Source organism: Orycteropus afer, unplaced genomic scaffold (genome assembly GCF_000298275.1).
Source record: "Orycteropus afer afer isolate SDZICR_OR568_19922 unplaced genomic scaffold, OryAfe1.0 scaffold00061, whole genome shotgun sequence".
Classification (NCBI taxonomy): Eukaryota; Metazoa; Chordata; class Mammalia; order Tubulidentata; family Orycteropodidae; genus Orycteropus; species Orycteropus afer.
In genome coordinates this window covers 1979047-1993594 of record NW_006921648.1, presented here as the reverse complement: position 1 = coordinate 1993594, position 14548 = coordinate 1979047, and the positions used below count along the sequence as shown (strand labels likewise).

General features: G+C 44.4%; 1 protein-coding gene across 1 annotated transcript in view; it reads left to right on the top strand.

The window, feature by feature from the left end:
* Nucleotides 1–7396: 7396 nt before the first annotated feature.
* ZNF200 (zinc finger protein 200) overlaps nucleotides 7397–14548 on the top strand; it is a 21013-nt gene continuing 13861 nt past the window's right edge. The window contains exons 1-3 of the mRNA XM_042780776.1: nucleotides 7397–7643; nucleotides 8487–8560; nucleotides 8876–8999. Coding sequence (XP_042636710.1) covers nucleotides 7397–7643; nucleotides 8487–8560; nucleotides 8876–8999 — 445 coding nt within the window. The remainder of the gene's footprint in view (nucleotides 7644–8486; nucleotides 8561–8875; nucleotides 9000–14548) is intronic.

Sequence of the window (14548 nt, the reverse complement as noted above, 5' to 3'; positions counted from 1 at the left end):
AGATACCACTTTAAAGATGAAAGTGAGCCTGACCCAAGCCATGTTATTTTCAATCACATCATTGCATGTGAAAGCTGGACAATGAATATGGAAGACTGACGAATCAATGCATTTGAATTGTGGTGTTGGTAAAGAATACTGAAAATACCGTGGATGTCAGGAGAACGAACAAACCTATCTCAGAAGTGCAGCTGGAATGCTCCTTAGTAGCAGGAATAGCCAGACTTGGTCTCATGTACTTTGGTCATGTTGGCAGAAGGGACCAGCCCTTGGAAAAGGACATCGTGCTTGGCAAAGTGTGAGCAAGTAAGGGGAAGACCCTGAACGAGATGGATTGAAACAGTGGCTGCAACGATGGACTCAAACATAACAAACACTGTGAGGATGGCAGAGGGCTGGGCAGTGCTTTGTTCTGTTGTACAGGGTTGCTATGATTCGGAGCCTTCTTGATGTTACCTAGCAACAGTAATTCTTGTGTTTTATTATTTTAAATTGCATCTCTTTAATTTTATGTGACAGTTACTTTTTCATGTTAAAGGCTTTTTGTCGATCTATCCGTTGTCTGTTTACACCCTTAGATTAGGATCTGGTACTATTTCAAGTCTAGTTGTGTTATTTATTTTACTGATCAGTTTTTTAAAACAAGATGCCATCAAGTTTTTTAAAAAATCCTTATCATTTTATCCTTTTTATATTATTATTTTTTAGTTACAACGTTGATACTTGCTTATTAAATGAAGTGACACAATCTAAAAATATTTAATTTCCCTTTTATCCCTCTAAGGAGCTCTGGTGGCGTAGTGCCTAAGGCATCTGACTGCTAACTAGAAGGTTGGCAGTTCACATCCACCAGCCACTCCATGGAAGGAAGACTGGGCAATCTACTTCTGTAAAGATTTATCACTTTGGAAACCCAAAGAGGGTCGCTGAGTCACAATCGACTCGATGGCAGTGAGTTTGGTTTTTCCAACCCTGTTTTCCCTGAGCATAACCATTTTGATAGTCTGGCATGTATCTCTCTCCGTACAAACATACAGATGTGCCTAGTGTTTTCTGTGTGTTCTGAAAATATAATTATGTGCTATGTACATAACTGTGAGCTTTTCCCATTTAATATTTTATGGCCTTCTCTCCAGATATACCTATAATTCTAACCCATTCTTCTTAATTGTTGTTGTTGTTATGTGCCGTCGAGTCAGCCCTGACTCATAGCGACCCCTCCTTGGGTTTCCGAGGCAGTATCACTACGGAAGTAGGATTGCCCAACCTTCCTTCCGAGGAGTGGCTGATGGGTTTGAACCCCCAGCCATCTGGTGAACAGTCAAGTGCCTTAGCCACTATGCTACCAGAGCTCCCATTCTTCTTAATAGCTATGTAATATTCTAGAATGGATTCCAGTGTTAATATTCCAAATTAATTAACCATTTCTTTTCTGATGAACATTCATGTTGTTTCCAGTTGTCACCATTACAAAGTATTCTACAAGAAAAGCTTTGTTCATGGTCATTATAGATAAATGGTCTAGTTTCTAGAGACTAGATTCCCAGGGGCTCATCTTTGTACTCTATCAGACAACATTCTGCTGCAATTTGTAAGGCTTATTTTTCCAGAAGTAGACTTCTTCCTAGGCTGTATTAGTCTGGAAGCTCTGTTGAAATACGTCTACCATGGGTGACTCTGCTGGTATTTGAAATACTGGTGGCATAGCTTCCAGCCTCACAGCAACATGCAAACCACCACAGGACAGACTGACAGACGAGTGGGGGACTGAAGTTCACCTGGCCCTAGCTGTGGTGTGTTCAAATGCCTCATGCGTGCCAATGCTGCACAGTGAATAAGGAAGACCAAAGGAAAACTGATGTATTTGACTTTTGGTGTTGATGAAGGATATTAAATACACCATGGACTGCCAAAAAACAAACAAATCTGTCTTGGAAGAAGACAGAATGCTCCTTAGAAACCAAGATGGCAGACTTCATCTCACTTTGGACACGTTATCAGGAGGAACCAGTCTATGAAGAAGGACCTCATGAAAAAGAGGAAGACCCTAAACAAGATGGATTGACATAGTGGCTGCGACAGTAGCCTCAAACATAGCAATAACTATGAGGATGGCCCAGGACCAGCCAAGGTTTGGTTCTGTTTTACATAGTGTTGGAATAAGTTGGAATCAACTCACCACCACCTAACAACAACAACAGAGTCCCAGGTGAGATTGTGAGATCAAAGGGGTGCGTACGCTTTTAATATATATCACCAAATGACTCCTCACATGTCACACTTTACTAGCAACGAGAGTGGATATTTTCTCTTCATTGCTTGATAGGTGAAAAATGTCCCTTTTTAATGTGATCATCTTCACTAATAGTGTGGCTAAGTATCTTTTCAAATATTAATGACCATTTAATTTTCCTCCTGTGGGGGGCTGTGCTTTTCAGTTGGCAGGAGCTCTTTATACTGGGAATATTTAATTCCTTATCTGGTTTGTTTTAAAATTATTTTCTAGTCTTTTATTTGTTTGACTATGTTCACACTATTAAACAGTTTTCTGAATGTAGTCACACAGGTTTATATTTTACCATAAGGTATCTTAGTTCCCTGTTTTGCCTCAAAGTTAATGTTCTCTTATCTGTTGTTTATTAAATTTCATTTTTGTGTGTGGTGTAAGGAAAGAGGTCTTTTTTTCCCCTCGGAAAAGAATTTTTGCTAGCACTAAATTGGAATGCTGCTCTTTCATATAGGTTCACGTATATTTAGGTAAAAAAATCTTTTAAAAGACTATTTTAAAAATTTTCATTGTGATTTGGGTGAAAGTTTACAGAGCAAATTCATTTCCATACAGCAGTTCATACACATTTTGTTTCATGACACTAAGTGCAATTCCCCCACAAAGTGATAGATAGCTCTCTTTCAACATTCCCCCTGCATTTACCTCTTCCCTGTGCCCTTCTTTCCTATGCACTCCCGCCCCCTTAGCTATCTCCCTGTGCAAACACTGCCCTTCTCTTCTCCCATGATTTACTGTTTTAAGGCATGTATGTATCTGATGTAAATGCTCACCCTATATGCCTGCCTATTATTTGACTGGATGCCACAGGAATGAGCTCAATTCCAGACCTGAAGGGTAACTAGGGTGAACTGGGGGTCTCACTAGGCTCTATCAGACCAGTAAACCTGGTCTCTTTTTTTTATAATTTTGCGTTTTGTTCCACATTGTTCTCCCACTCTATCCAGGATTTTCTGCACTGATCCTCCTGAGAGTGGTTGACAGTGGTAGCCAGGCATGATCTAGTTCTTCTGGTCTCATAGTCATACAGGCTGAGGGTCGCATGGTCTACTAATCCCTTGGACCAATTGTTTCCATGTGTCTTTGGTTTGCTTCATTCTTCTTTGCTCTGGATGAGGAGAGACCCATTGTTGCCTCTAGATGGCTGCTTGTAAGCTTTTAAGATCCCAGTCGCTACTCACCAAAGTAGGATGTAGAACAATATTTTTGTGTAGTATGTAATGCCAATTGAACTTAATGTCCCCTGTGACCATAGTCCTGAGCCCATATGTCCAACTACACACTCCCTCAGGCTGGCTGGCTGTATGTACCTAAGAAGTTATCATATCTTTACTACTTTTTTAGCTCTATTACATATTGGGACATTCTTAGAGGACATACAAATATATATGTAGAAGTATCATCTGCCAGTCTTACATATGTTGTTGTTGTTTCTGACTCATAGCGACCCTATGTACAGAATGAAACACTGCCAAGTCCTATACCAGCTTCACAATCCTGGCTATACCTGAGCCCATCATTGCAGCCCCTGTGTCAATCCATCTCATAGAAGCACTTCCCCTTCTTCGTTGACCCTTCATTTTACCAAGCATGATACCCTTCTCGAGGGAATGGTCGCTTATGACAACATGACCAAAGTAGGTGAGACAAAGTGTGGCCATTCTCTCTTCCAGGACGCATTCCACCTTATATATGGTTATGGGTATATTCCCTTTTGCCTAGACATACTGATCATTTAGCCTATTTAGGTAAATTTTTGTATTTTTATTGTTGTTCTTGATATATTCGTCTACTCTTATCAAATCTATAGAGTTGCTAGCACAACAGTTAAGTGCTTGGGTGGTAACCAAAAGGTTAGTGATTAAAACCCACCCAGCGGTTCTGTTGGAGAAACTAGGAAATCTGCTCTTGGAAAGATTACAGCCTAGAAAGCATATGGGGCATTTTTATTTTGTCACATTGGTTTGTTATGAGTCAAATTTAACTGGACAGCAGCTAAATATAACAGTCCAATCCACAGAGTCCCCAGGTGGTGCAGAATGCTAACGGGCCTTCTGCAAACTTAAAGGTTAGAATGAGTCCACTCAGAAGTGCCTGGAAAGAAGTGACTGGTGATCTACTTTTGAAAAATAAAACAACAAACAAAAAAAAAAATTCACTGCCGTCAAGTCAATTCGACTCACAGCAACCACTCCTTGGGCTTCTGAGGTGGTTATCTACAGAAGCAGATTGCCCAATCTTCCTTCTGAGGAGTGGCTGATGGGTTTGAACCACCAGCCTTCTGGTCTGAAAACTAAGCCATTGTAAAAACTCTATGGAGCACAGTTCTTCTCTGACACACATGGGATAACACACTATATGGAATCACCATGAATTGGAATGAACTTGACATGGTTTTGTTTTTAGTTCAATCTGTACTGCTTTGAGTCAAGGTTTTTAGTAATTGCCAGTTTTTTTTTTGCTTTAAAATTGTGATTTAGGTGAAAGTTTATAGAGCAAATTGGTTTTCCATTCTGCAGTTCATATACATTGTTTTGTGACATTTATTGCAGTCCCTATACTCTAACAGCATTCACCCCTCTCTTCATTCTCCCTTCCCATCCCCTCCTGCCTTCCTATCCCTGAGCAAATGCTGTCCTCTTGATCTCGTATGTGTGGTTGGTCTAATGAGTGCATACCCTCCTGATATTACTGTTCACCATATAAACCTATTGCTTGGCTAAGAGCTGAGTGATGGGGGTTAAGCTCAGTTCGAAGCCTGAAGAGTGTCTAACTGCCATAATCTTGGAGGTTCCACAGTCAATATTCAGACCAGTAAGCTTGGGCTTTCTCATGATTGTGAGTTTTGTGCTACATTTCCCCTCAGTCTATCCAGGACCTCCTATTGTGACCTCTTTCAGAGCCATCAGTAGTGGGAGCCAGGCACCATCTAGTTCTGGTCTCAGCCCTGGAGGCTGAGGTTTATGCACTCCATTAGTCCTTTGGACTAATTATGTCCTTGGGACTTTGGTTTTCTTCACTCTTCTCCAGATGGGTAGAGACCAATAGTTGCACCTTAGATGGCTGCTCATAAGCTTATAAGTAGGTGCCAGTTTTGATAACAGTCTCTTTATAAACATTTTAAGTCATGGTTAAGTGAACCTGCTACAGGTGGGGTTAAGAAAAGGTATTCATTTACATTTTAATTTTTGTCACCCTGCTAGAATCTGCTGTTGCACAGATTAATAAGGAAATAACTGCCCTCAAGGTGTCCCAACCCTGACCAGTGCCTCACTGGAATATAAACCTTCTATAGGAATGCCGCAGAGGGAAAAGACATTTTTAACCCTCCTTCCAAAATATAACAACCCAAACTCACTGCTGTCAAGTCAATTCGACTCATAGCCACCTCTCCTTAGGTTTCCAAGGCGCAATCTCCACAGTAGATTGCCCAACCTTTCTTCCGAAGAGTGGCTGGTGGGTGAAATTGGAAACGGATATGGGGACAATAGGAGAAAGGTGAGTAGGATCTCTTAGAAAATGAGATGGCAGGTCCAGACCTCAGAGTACAAGTTGGAAAGCAGGGGACGGGAAGGGTAGCCGAGCTGTGACCTACAGGCTGTCCCCCCCAACGGAAGAAACAGCTGAGAGGACGCCAGAACCGTCCCGTAACCTACACCAGCTCCATCTTCTTGGCCGCCGGAGTCTTTCACCCACCCCGGAAGCTCTGAGGGAAACTGCCCAGCACTGGCGCAGATCTTCCGGTCCCAGACACAGCCCGCTTCCGGCCCAGCCTTGGTCCTGCCCCGCCCTAACCACTGAGCCAGGCGATTTCTCATTGGCTTTTTTAGCCAAACTACATTTCCCAGCAGGCCATGGAGTGTGCTAGCCCGCACCTGGAGCGGTGCCAGCCCGTCATGGAGGACTGGAGCCAGCCTCCTACCTTCTGTCTTCTATGCAGAACTACGAAGAGAGCGGCTGCCGCTAGCCTGGTCTCCGCACGGCACTGTTAGCAAAATCGACATACCTCGAGCTTCGCCTTCGCAAGCAAAGACGACTCGCTCCGAGCGGGGAGACCAGGCTTCCGCACCGGAAGTGAGGTACCGGGCGTGACGTCACTGCGTGAAGCCCCCTGGCCTCCCAGAAGGCATCGCGTCCCAGCCGTCCTGCTCAACTGACGGCGGCGCCCACCAATCGCTGCTTGTGGGGACGCGCCTAAGGGCGAGGGAAGGGCTCGGCCTCTCGCCCCCTCGCCCCCTCGCCCCTAGTTTCCCGGTCTCTCCCCAGGCCAGGGTCTCCGGGCGGTCCCCAGCAAGCGCCCAGGGGCAGCAGAGACTTCGAGAGGTGAGAAGGCTCCGTGAGGGCGGGAACTAGGCTAAGGAGGCCTCTGAGGTACGTTGCGGGGCGGGAGCCAGGCCCGGTAGGGGGCTGTGTCTGTGTCTCAAGCGATGCGCCCGTTGGGTTTTGCGACAAAGGTGTCCCCTGGGTTTTGGGTCCCTAGTGTGACGCCCTCTGCAGCTCTCAGTTGGGTTTTGTCGGTGGCAAGCAGTCAGCAAGCCGTGTGTAGACACACCTCATGCAACCTCAGTATTGGTTCCCTTGGAGAGTCAAACCCCACAGATGAACACGCGAAGGAGCTGCGACCCCTGGGGGACCATTTGGCCCTATTCAATGGCCAGCCTGATTTCTGAGCGGATATTCTTGCTTTCGGACCTCAGATTTTCTTTCTTCCAGCTCACACTTCGACTACCAGCGTGAGTTAAACTTCTCAATGGGTTTTGCCCATCGTATATCGTATTTCCTAGGAAGATGGCCGTTGGAAAGCCGGATGCCTTCGCTTCTGACCTTCGGGTTTGGACATCCCCTTTCATTCTCAGGATCTTCTGTTGCTAAGAGAATCTTGTTCAGAGACTTTATATTTCTGTCTTGATTTTCCCACGTCTGTTCTTTTTCTTAATTAGCTCTCACCTGGCCTCACTATCCAAGTCACGCATTGGGATGCAGTCATGCCCTGCCTGGTTTAGTGGCTAACCCATGGTTTCTCTTGTCTGCAGCTTGGTTATCTGGCAGGTTTTCTTCAGTAAGAAGCGCTCATTGAAGTAACAGAAACAAGTGTGGTTGCAAGGTACAATGGCTGCAAAAGTGGTCTCCATGCCGCCAAAGCCAAAGCAGTCTTTTATACTGAGAGTTCCTCCAAATTCCAAGCTGGGCCAAGATCTACTTCGGGATGCCACTAGTGGACCCAAGACCATCCACCAACTGGTGCTGGAGCACTTCCTCACCTTCTTGCCCAAGCCAAGTGTGGTTCCGCCCAGTCAGAAAGCCAAGGAGACCTTAGTTATTATGAAGGATGTGAGCTCAGGCCTTCACAATAAAGGTGAGAAGCCGATGTTGTTTCACTTGGAGTGAAGGGGACAGTACTGACGGCTGAGGTAGGCTTCCATTATCATTAGTAACGGATTCGAGTAAGGCTTGTGGGCATTGGAAAAGGAATTAATTCTGTTACATAAATACATTCCAAACCAAACCAAACTCACTGCCATGAAGTTGTTTCTGACTCCTAGTGACTCCTCCTCGGGTTTCTGAGGAGGTACTGCTATGGAAGTAGATTGCCCAGTCTTCCTTCCGAGGAGTGGCTGGTGGGTTTGAACCACCAGCCTTCTGGTTAGCAGTCAGATGCCTTCGGCACTGCACCACCAGAGCTCCGCATAAACATGTTAGGAGGAGGAAACATGTTCTTCTTAAATTGGAGCAGACGGTGATGTGCTGGGTATGTAAAGGCATAGGTCAGTGAGGTACGACGTCATGTGTGTTCTAACATTTTTTGGGGAAGTATCTTTTTAGGATAAAGAAATGTGGATGGATTATCACATTGACTCTAGTTTATGGGGAATTTCAGAAATGCCTGCTGTGGGCTTTTTCAGATTTTGCTGACCCCCCCCCCCACCTCCCCTTTAATAGCATTTCTGTGGGAAATTTTGAAAAGTGATTCAGAGAATTATTTCTTTTGGAATGAGGAGACCTTAGGTAGGTTTGAGACCTGGGGTCCTTGATCCTGGCCTCTGTGCTGAGGAACAGACATGGCCTTGGATTGCATGCACAAGGAACAAGGTCAGCCTGGCCAGAGTATACGGGTTCAGTTCCCTCCCCCCACATTAGAGTCAATGACTCATTCACTAACTATAGCTTCCTCTTCCCCCAGTGCAACCTCATCCGTTAGTGAGTCTTCTACCCAGAGAAGGAGCCCAACAGAAACAGGAGACAGTATCTCTGTGTTCCAAAGCTGAGCCCAAGGTAGGTTTGGTTTATCCTTTTCCTGTCTGAGTGACTCACCGTCTCTGCTCTTGCTTCTTTTCTACTCAGCCAACCCATAAAACACATCTTGAGAGTCAGTAAAAAGAGAGGGCAAGTTCTTTACTGCCCCTTGGACATTTTCTCCTGATCTTTTTCCCGTTGGCTCCACTCTGAGCCTGGCGTCCTCCTGGGTGTGCTGTGTCTGTGTGATATTTGGGGAGTTCTTTCCCTGTCCCTGTGCCCCTTCCCTTGGTCTTTGCATCCTAGTCTGCCTTCCCAGCGGGGCTGTCAAGGAGCCTCCTGTTGCTTTTTCAGGAGCTGCTGGTCTTTGAGGATTTGAATGTATTTCACTCCCAAGAGGAATGTGTGAGCCTGGATCCTTCCCAACAGCCCACCTCAGAGAATGAAGAATGTAACGTCGGGGAGATGGTGCTCCTGGGTAAGAAATCAAGTCTCTCGTGTATTTGAATTGTATGCTGTGGGAAATGCATGTCCTTCTCCATCATCCTTGAGCTTTTGAGGCACTTTTCACACCTGCTAAGCACATGTGTAGGAGCTCTGGTAGTGTAGTGCCTAAGGCACTTGACTGCTGACCAGAAGGCTGGCGGTTCAAACCCACCAGCCACTACTCGGAAGGAAGGTTAAGGTTGGGCAATATACTTCTGTAGTGATACCGCATTGGAAACCCAAGGAGGGGTTGTTATGCGTCGGGTCCAACTCAATGGCACATAACAACAACAACAGCAAGAAGCACATGTGTGCGCACATGCACACACGTTTTACCTCGTGTGGTGGAGCCTGGCCTAGCTGTGGTGGCTTTTTTTCCCATATCATGGGGGTGAGAGAGGAGAGGAGCCTTCTCTTGGTAAACTGGACTTGTTGATGTACTATTGTTGTCTGATAGGCTTGTCTGATAGGCTAACATACGAGGGTCAAATACTCAGGTGGAAAATGTGGGCACACTGTTTCTGAACCTGTTTTCGGGATCCAGTGCTCCTTTCACAAGAGGTAAATTTTAAATTAGTTTTTTCATTAGACACATAAGTCTTTTAGGCCATTTTTTTGTGTTGAAGAACTGTGGAACATACTGGTATAAGTGACTGTACATCCCACTATATTCACTCAATGGCACATAACAACAGCAACAACATTGATGCAAACAATATCGAACAGTTACATACTTCAGTGTCATAACGTGTCAAGCGCTAGTTTGAGTATTTTGCATGCATTTGTCATCTCATGTAATGTTTGAAATAGTGCTGTGGGATATAGGAATTACTCCTATTTTACCGAGCGGGGAACTGAAGCAGAGAGAGGTTAAGAAATTTGCTATAGGTCACAAAGCAGTAAGTAGCGTGCAGGGACCTCAGAGCTCCTAGTCGTGGCCCAGAGCTATACTGCCTCCTTGCTCCATTTCTCTTAATTTTCGTCAGTGACGTCCTGTATCATTGGTGGATGGGGCTGTCTTGTCATCTCGCGCTGCTATAACAGAAATATCACAGTTGGGTGGCCTTTACAAACAGGAATTTATTCTCTCACAGTTTAGGAGGCTGGAAGTCTGAATTCAGGGTGCCGGCTCTAGAGGAAGGTTTTCTCTAGGAAGGTTTTCTCAGTCAGCTCTCAGGGAAGGTTCTTGTCTCCTTTCAACATCTGTGGGCCTAGCATTCCTTGGAGAGCCTAAGGATCTTGGCATTAGTCTTTCCCTGGGTCTGGGAGGTTCTCAGTGCAGGGACTCTGGCTTCAGTGCATGCACTCCATTCCTAGTTCTTCTTTTTTGGTAGTCAGGTCCCTCTCTCTGCTTCTCCTTTTAACTCTTATAAGGTAAGAGGTGATGCAGGCCACACTCCAGGGAAGCTCCCCTTGCACTGGATCAGGGCTGTGACCTGAATAACAGTGTTTCATTCCACCCAAATCCCCTTACATCTGATTGGCTGATCACATCAGATCATGTCATGTGGTGATTGCATGATTACATAACTGCCATGGCTTGGCCGAGTTGACCAACATGTTTTAAAACATGGAGGATACACAACACATTTCTTGATTTGTACTGGTTTCCTGATGATTGTCCCCATGTGCCCCTCATCTATGTAGAAATGATTTGACAGCAGCCCCAGCTTCCTACCAGCTGCTCCCTTTCTCTGGGAGTATGTGCTGTTCCAGAGGCAGGAACCCTACAAAACATATTTGCTGGGTCCCTGATTCTCTTTCCCTTACCTTCAGGACCATTTGCTCTTGCACCTGAGTGGAGCAGAGAGAGGTTTTGGGAGTTGGCGTGAGGCGGGCACGATCCATAATGACTAATGAACTCTACGGTTGTACTATACTGTGTGCTTAGGACGTGTGTGCGTATACTGTGTGTTAGGTGCTATTGCGTTAACTCCAACTCGGTGACCTAGGGTATAACCGAACGGAACTCTGCCCAGTCCTGTGCAATCCTCAAGTCACGCTGTGTGTGAACTCATTGTTGCAGCCACTGTGTCCGTCTTACTAAGCAGCTCCATCTTTTTTGCTGACCCATTACTTTACCAGCACGATGTACTTCGCCAGTGATTGGTCCCTCCCCATGACAGGTCCAAAGTACTTAAGATGAAGTCATACTATCCTTGCTTCTAAAGAGCGTCCTGGCTGTACTTCCTCCAAGATTGATATGGTGATGGGAATGGTGTATAATGAACCTAGTTAATTTCCCACAGTTTCTTCTGTGTAATACTTTCTTGATATTTATTTTATAGAAAAACAGAGAAAGAGCAGATTGATCGTCCTGGTTTGTTTTCGAGTCTTGGCCAAAGCTAGCATTTATTTGGATGACTGGTTGGTGGGTATGTTGCCAACTCCCGGAATGTTTGGCCATGCACCTTGGGGCCTTGAGTACCAGTCCTTACCACCCCTCCCCCAGTCCCTGAAGCTGACAATTCACGAAGGTGGGTGTGTTCATTCCCTGGACCAGGTTGGGTTCTGGAGTTGCTATTCAGCAGGTTTCAAGGGTGTGCCCTGCTCCATACCTGCCCTCTATGAGCCTCCAATCTGTAAGTCAAGTCAATTTAGAATTGTTGTAGCTGTAATGAGTAATCACAGGTCAAGAGAAGGCTTGGACCCAGAAGCAGAGTTTGGAAGAACGTGGATTAGATTTTATATGAGACTGAATTCATGGCAGAAAATAAAAATTGTCCTCTGGTTAGTTGGAAGTTGGAGACGACTTCAGATGTAAGAGAGTACAGTTTTCTGAGTTGTTGGCATGTGGGTGGTAGTTGAAATAACAACATTTGGTCATTTTGCCAAGGGAAGAGTATAAAGGCAGGAATCAAAGCAGAGTCCTTGACTTGGGAGATCAGAGAATGCGCGTCTCTGTCCAAGATGCGTCAAGTGAATCATCTGAAAATGTAGAAGGCTTAAACCAGTTCTCGGTGAGAAAGTTACTAAGATCATAGCTGCTTTCTACTGTGATAATCTGTCTTTGCATGATTCAACTAAATTTAATACGTGCTGTGCAACAAAGTAAGGGGCTCTGGTGGTTCAGTGCCTAAGGCATTTGACTGCTAACCAGAAGGTCAGTGGTTCAAACCCACCAGTGGCTCTGCAGGAGTACGGGGGCAGTTTACTTCTGTAAAGATTTACTGCCTCAGAAACCCAGTGGGGGTTGCTGTGAGTTGGAATCGACTAGATGGCAGTGAGGTTTTTTTTTTTTTTTTTTTGTATGCAACAAAGACTCAATAGATTCTAAAAATAGCAGTGATAAAATATTTTATTTCAACAAAATAAAACGAAAAATTAATAATGAAATCATAAAATAAAAGTTTCTTACTCCTGGAAATTTTAAAACTACTAAGAGCCTCCAATCATTGAAGAAATACAAATTAAAGTAGCATAATTTTTCTAGAAAACACTACGTATCAGAATCCATGGCATAAGCTGAAGTGATGCTCAGGAGAAAATCCGTGCTCTGAGGATATGTATAACCCTGAAAGAGTGAAAATCAATTCAGCTTCTGACTCAAAAGTTGACAAACAACCAGCCAAAGGAAAATAGGAGATATTAATATAACTTAGAAAATAGGGACTGAAAAATCGAAAATGTGGAATAATTAATAACTAGAAGTTTTCTAAAAAATAAATAAACCAGTTTCCATAGAGAAAATGGAAATTGTTAAACAAAAGCACTGACCCCCCCACACACATTAGGAAGGCGCTCTGGTAGCATAATGCCTAAGGCATCTGATTACTAACCAGAAGGTTGGTGATTCAAAGCCACCAGCCACTCCTCGGAAGGAAGATGGCGCAATCTACTTCTGTAGTGATACCACCTTGGAAACCCAAGGAGGGTCACTGACTCGACGGCAGTGAATTTTTCCATGATAGAGCACCACGTTCAGTTTCATAAGAAAATTCTAAACATTTAAAAAATTAGGTAATTCAAATGCTATGAAAACTTCAGAGTATAACTGAAAAGTTGCAAATTATTTGTGTGAAGTCAGTGTAACAAAATGTGACAAAAATTTCCAAGACCAAGTAAAATTTATTCCAAAAATCAAAGATGATTTAATAATAGAAAACCTATTAATATACATTACTCTTATAATGAAGAAAAATCCTTCCATCATTTCCATAGTTAGGAAAGGTACCCAACAAAATCCAAAGGCCAGATTCATAAAAATACTTAAAATATATAGTTAATAGATAAGTCCCTCAAAACCAAACCAAACTCACTGCCATCAAATTGGTTCCGACGCATAGTGACCCCACTGGGTTTCTGAGGCAGTAAATCTTTACAGAAGTAGATTGCTCCGTCTTCCTTCCACGGAGTGGCTGGTAGGTTTGAACTTCCAACCTTCTGGTTAATAGTCAAATGCTTTAGGCACTGCACCACCAGAACTCCTTAGATAAGTCTATAACCAAAAACCAAACTCACTGCTTTCGAGTCGATACCAACTCACAGCAACCCCTCCTTGGGTTTCTGAGGCAGTATCTCTACAGAAGTAGATTGCCCAGTCTTCCAAGGAGTGGCTGGTGGGTTTGAACTACAAGCCTTGTGGTTAGCAGTCAAATGCCTTAGGCATTGCGCCACCAAAGCTCCTAGATAAGTCCCTACTAGGGTACCTATCAGGAGATCTGGTAGCATAGTGCCTAAGGCACTTGACTGCTAACCAGAAGGCTGGCGGTTCAAACCCACCAGCCACTCCTCGGAAGGAAGATGAGGCAGTCTACTTCTGTTGTGATACTGCCTTGGAAACCCAAGGTTGGGTCACTATGAGTCGGGTCCGACTCGACGGCACATAACAACAACAACAGGCCACATACCATCCTTTCAGCCCAGCCTTTACCTTCATCTTTAATAGGAAAGACTAGAGGTGTTGCTACTACAATTAGGAACGTGACAGTGAAGCCCACTAGCACCACTGCTATTGGATATTGTGTTGCAGGTTTTAGCCAGTGCAGTTAAATGAGAAAGAAATTAGGTGTATTAAGATTTTGGAGGAAAAAAAAAAAGTCTCTGTTTACATGTAGTATGATTGTATAGCAGGGAAACCCTAGAGAATGTCTGAAAACTTAACTACAAATAACAAATGGGCATTCAGTAAAGCGATGGGAAGTAAAGTTAACATACAGAGAAGTCATTAGCTTTTATATATAGTCACTTAGAAGATGCAGTGGAAGACCTGATTACAGTAGGAACAAAGATAAATGAATACCCATTACGATACCCAAACCAAATCCACTGCTGTGGCGTCAGTTCCAATCCACAGCGCCCCTAGAGGACAGAGTGGAACCGCCCACAGGGTCTCCAAGGCTGTCAATCTTCACAGAAACAAAGCCCAAACCACACCCACTGCTGTGGAGTCCATTCTGACTCACAGCGACCCTAGAGGACAGAGCGGAACTGCCCCACAGGGTCTCCAAGGCTGTCAGTCTTTACAGAAGCAAAGCCCAAACAAACCACACCCACTGCCTGGAGTCCATTCTGACCCACAGCGCCCCTAGAGGACAGAGT